Source organism: Cynoglossus semilaevis, chromosome W, assembly GCF_000523025.1.
Source record: "Cynoglossus semilaevis isolate Cse_v1.0 chromosome W, Cse_v1.0, whole genome shotgun sequence".
Lineage (NCBI taxonomy): Eukaryota > Metazoa > Chordata > Actinopteri > Pleuronectiformes > Cynoglossidae > Cynoglossus > Cynoglossus semilaevis.
Window position 1 is genome coordinate 5,282,998 of NC_024327.1, and position 2,392 is coordinate 5,285,389.

At 40.7% G+C, this 2,392-nt stretch overlaps 1 protein-coding gene across 2 annotated transcripts in view; it reads right to left on the reverse strand.

Annotated features, from left to right (window-relative positions):
• LOC103397020 (CCR4-NOT transcription complex subunit 6-like) overlaps positions 1 to 2,392 on the reverse strand; it is a 34,091-nt gene that overhangs the window by 24,169 nt on the left and 7,530 nt on the right. For both annotated transcript variants that reach the window (XM_025052876.1, XM_008335271.3), the window contains 3 exons: positions 1,431 to 1,617; positions 880 to 965; positions 705 to 794 (listed from right to left, as the gene is read on the reverse strand). In XM_025052876.1, coding sequence (XP_024908644.1) covers positions 705 to 794; positions 880 to 965; positions 1,431 to 1,617 — 363 coding nt within the window. The remainder of the gene's footprint in view (positions 1 to 704; positions 795 to 879; positions 966 to 1,430; positions 1,618 to 2,392) is intronic.

A 2,392-nucleotide genomic window follows, 5' to 3' on the forward strand; every position in this document is an offset into this window, starting at 1 on the left:
AACAATGTTCAAGAATCAGTGACAAAGTTGAAGTTGCGCCGGGGCTGGATACTTCAACAAGACAACGACCCTAAACACTGCTTAAATTCTACCAAAGCATTCATGCAGAGGAACAAGTACAACGTTCTGGAATGGCCATCTCAGTCCCCAGACCTGAATATCATTGAAAATCTGTGGTCTGTTTTAAAGCGGGCTGCCCATGCTCGGAAACCATCAAACCTGACTGAACTGGAGATGTTTTGTAAAGAAAAATGGTCAAAAATACCTTCAACCAGAATCCAGACCCTCATTGGAAGCTATAGAAAGCGTTTAGAGGCTGTTTCTGGAAAAGGAGGATCTACTAAATATTGATTGTAATTTTTCTGTTGGGGTGCCCAAATATTTGCACCTGCCTACTTTTGTTTAAGTAATTATTGCACACTTTCTGTAAATCCTATAAACTTCATTTCACTTCTTAAATATCACTGTGTTTGTTTGCTATATGATATATTTAATTGAAATTGCTGTTCCGAACAACCAATGATACATAAAGGAAAATCTTGAAAATGATCAGGGGTGCCCAAACTTTTTCATACCACTGTACACTGCAGAGAGTGTGAAAGACACTAGCAGTAGTTCAACAGCTAGATGTTCCTGGTAATTTGTAGTGGAAACACTTTTTGAATTAAGATCTGTGGTAAATGTTCAAGAGTGGAGCTGCACACCTGCTAGATTGTCAAGCATGTAGTTGAGAAGCTTCCTGGTTCCATCTGGCTCCTGGTACAGGTTGAGAATGTCCTGTGACAAAGGGTTTCCTGCACAACAAGCAGGTCCAATATAGTTATATATAATTCAGTGTGTTTTCCAAATGTTGTCTGGATACGAACTGCACACACTGACCTTTCAGTCCCAGTGTTTGGAGCTGGAACAGACGACCAAGTTCATAAGGCAGAACCCGCAGAAGATTGTTGTTTAGAAGTAATTCCCTATCAAAGACAAAGACACCACAGAACATTATCTCTCTCTAATGTTCTGACACAGACCTATGTGATATTACCTCACATATCACTCATATGTTAGAGAGCACTTTGTCCTTAAAACTATTCACGTGCACTCAGAAGTAAACTAAAAAACCTTAAAACAGAACAAAAATTACAAAACAAAATGTAAACCTTTTTGTTGTGTTATTTGAAGGATTAACACATTAACATTTCCTTGGGTATATGTGAACAGAGCCTTCTTTCAGAGTACACTAAAGTACACTAACTGTCATGTTATTTTGTGACTTTATAAAAATCCTTTTTACATTTACTCCAGTGACGCTGGTCAGTGAAAAATACAGCTGAACTATCTTTTCAATGCTGTACATTGAATTGTTTGTATTTCTTTCTGCACTTTTGATAAAGCCCATTTTTCCCTAATGACCCCGAAAGCATCACGGTGCAGCCCACCTGAGAGAGACCATGTTGCCTAGCTCAGCAGGCAGGCTGCGCAGCTTATTGGAAGACAGATTCAGGTAGACCAGATTGGGCAGCTTGGCAATGTCGGGTGGGATGTGGGTCAGGTTGTTGTCGTTGATGTGAAGTGTTGTGATGTGAGTGAATGTCCACAGAGAGCTGCTCAGGCGCCTCACTCTCCCTGAAACATCACAAGAACAACACCCAACGTTTTTAGAGGTTTTAACGTTTGTCGCAAACGTTTTTTAAACTATTCATATTTTTCTTTTAACACAGTGTCTGAATAGGTTACACTAATAGGTTAGTCTCCATGTAACTCCTGATCAGAGGAAAAAAACAAATCATTAAATGTGAGTACATCATGTGAGAAACCTACAGCTGTCTGGAGAAGAACTGAAAAGTTGATACTGTTCTTACAAGTAATTGACACTGATTCTGCTTTAGGACTGAATCAGGCCTTTCACTTCAATTAGGACTGAAGTGAAAGGCAAATCATTGCATTAGTGGTTGCATTGATTTAAAAGACAAACTACAAGACATTTTTATTAAATGTTAGACCTTGTTTCGAGTCTGACCTACATCAGACAATGTATTTACCGTATTTTCCGCACTATAAGGCCTGTAAAAAAAAAAAAAACCTGTAATTTTCTCAAAAATCGACAGTGCACCTTATGTATTACTTCTGGTTGCGCTTACTGAGCTCGAACTGATTTTATAAAGCCAAACCACACAGCGCATCACACATGATGGCACACAACTGAAGCACACTGGGAGCCAACAATGACGTTTAACTCCATCCATCCATCTATCCATCCATCCATCCATCATCAACTGCTTATCCGGGGCCGGGTCGCGGGGGCAACAGTCTGAGCAGGGACACCCAGACTTCCCTCTCCCTCGACACTTCCTCTAGCTCTTCTGGGGGGACCCCAAGGCGCTCCCAGGCCAGCCGAGCG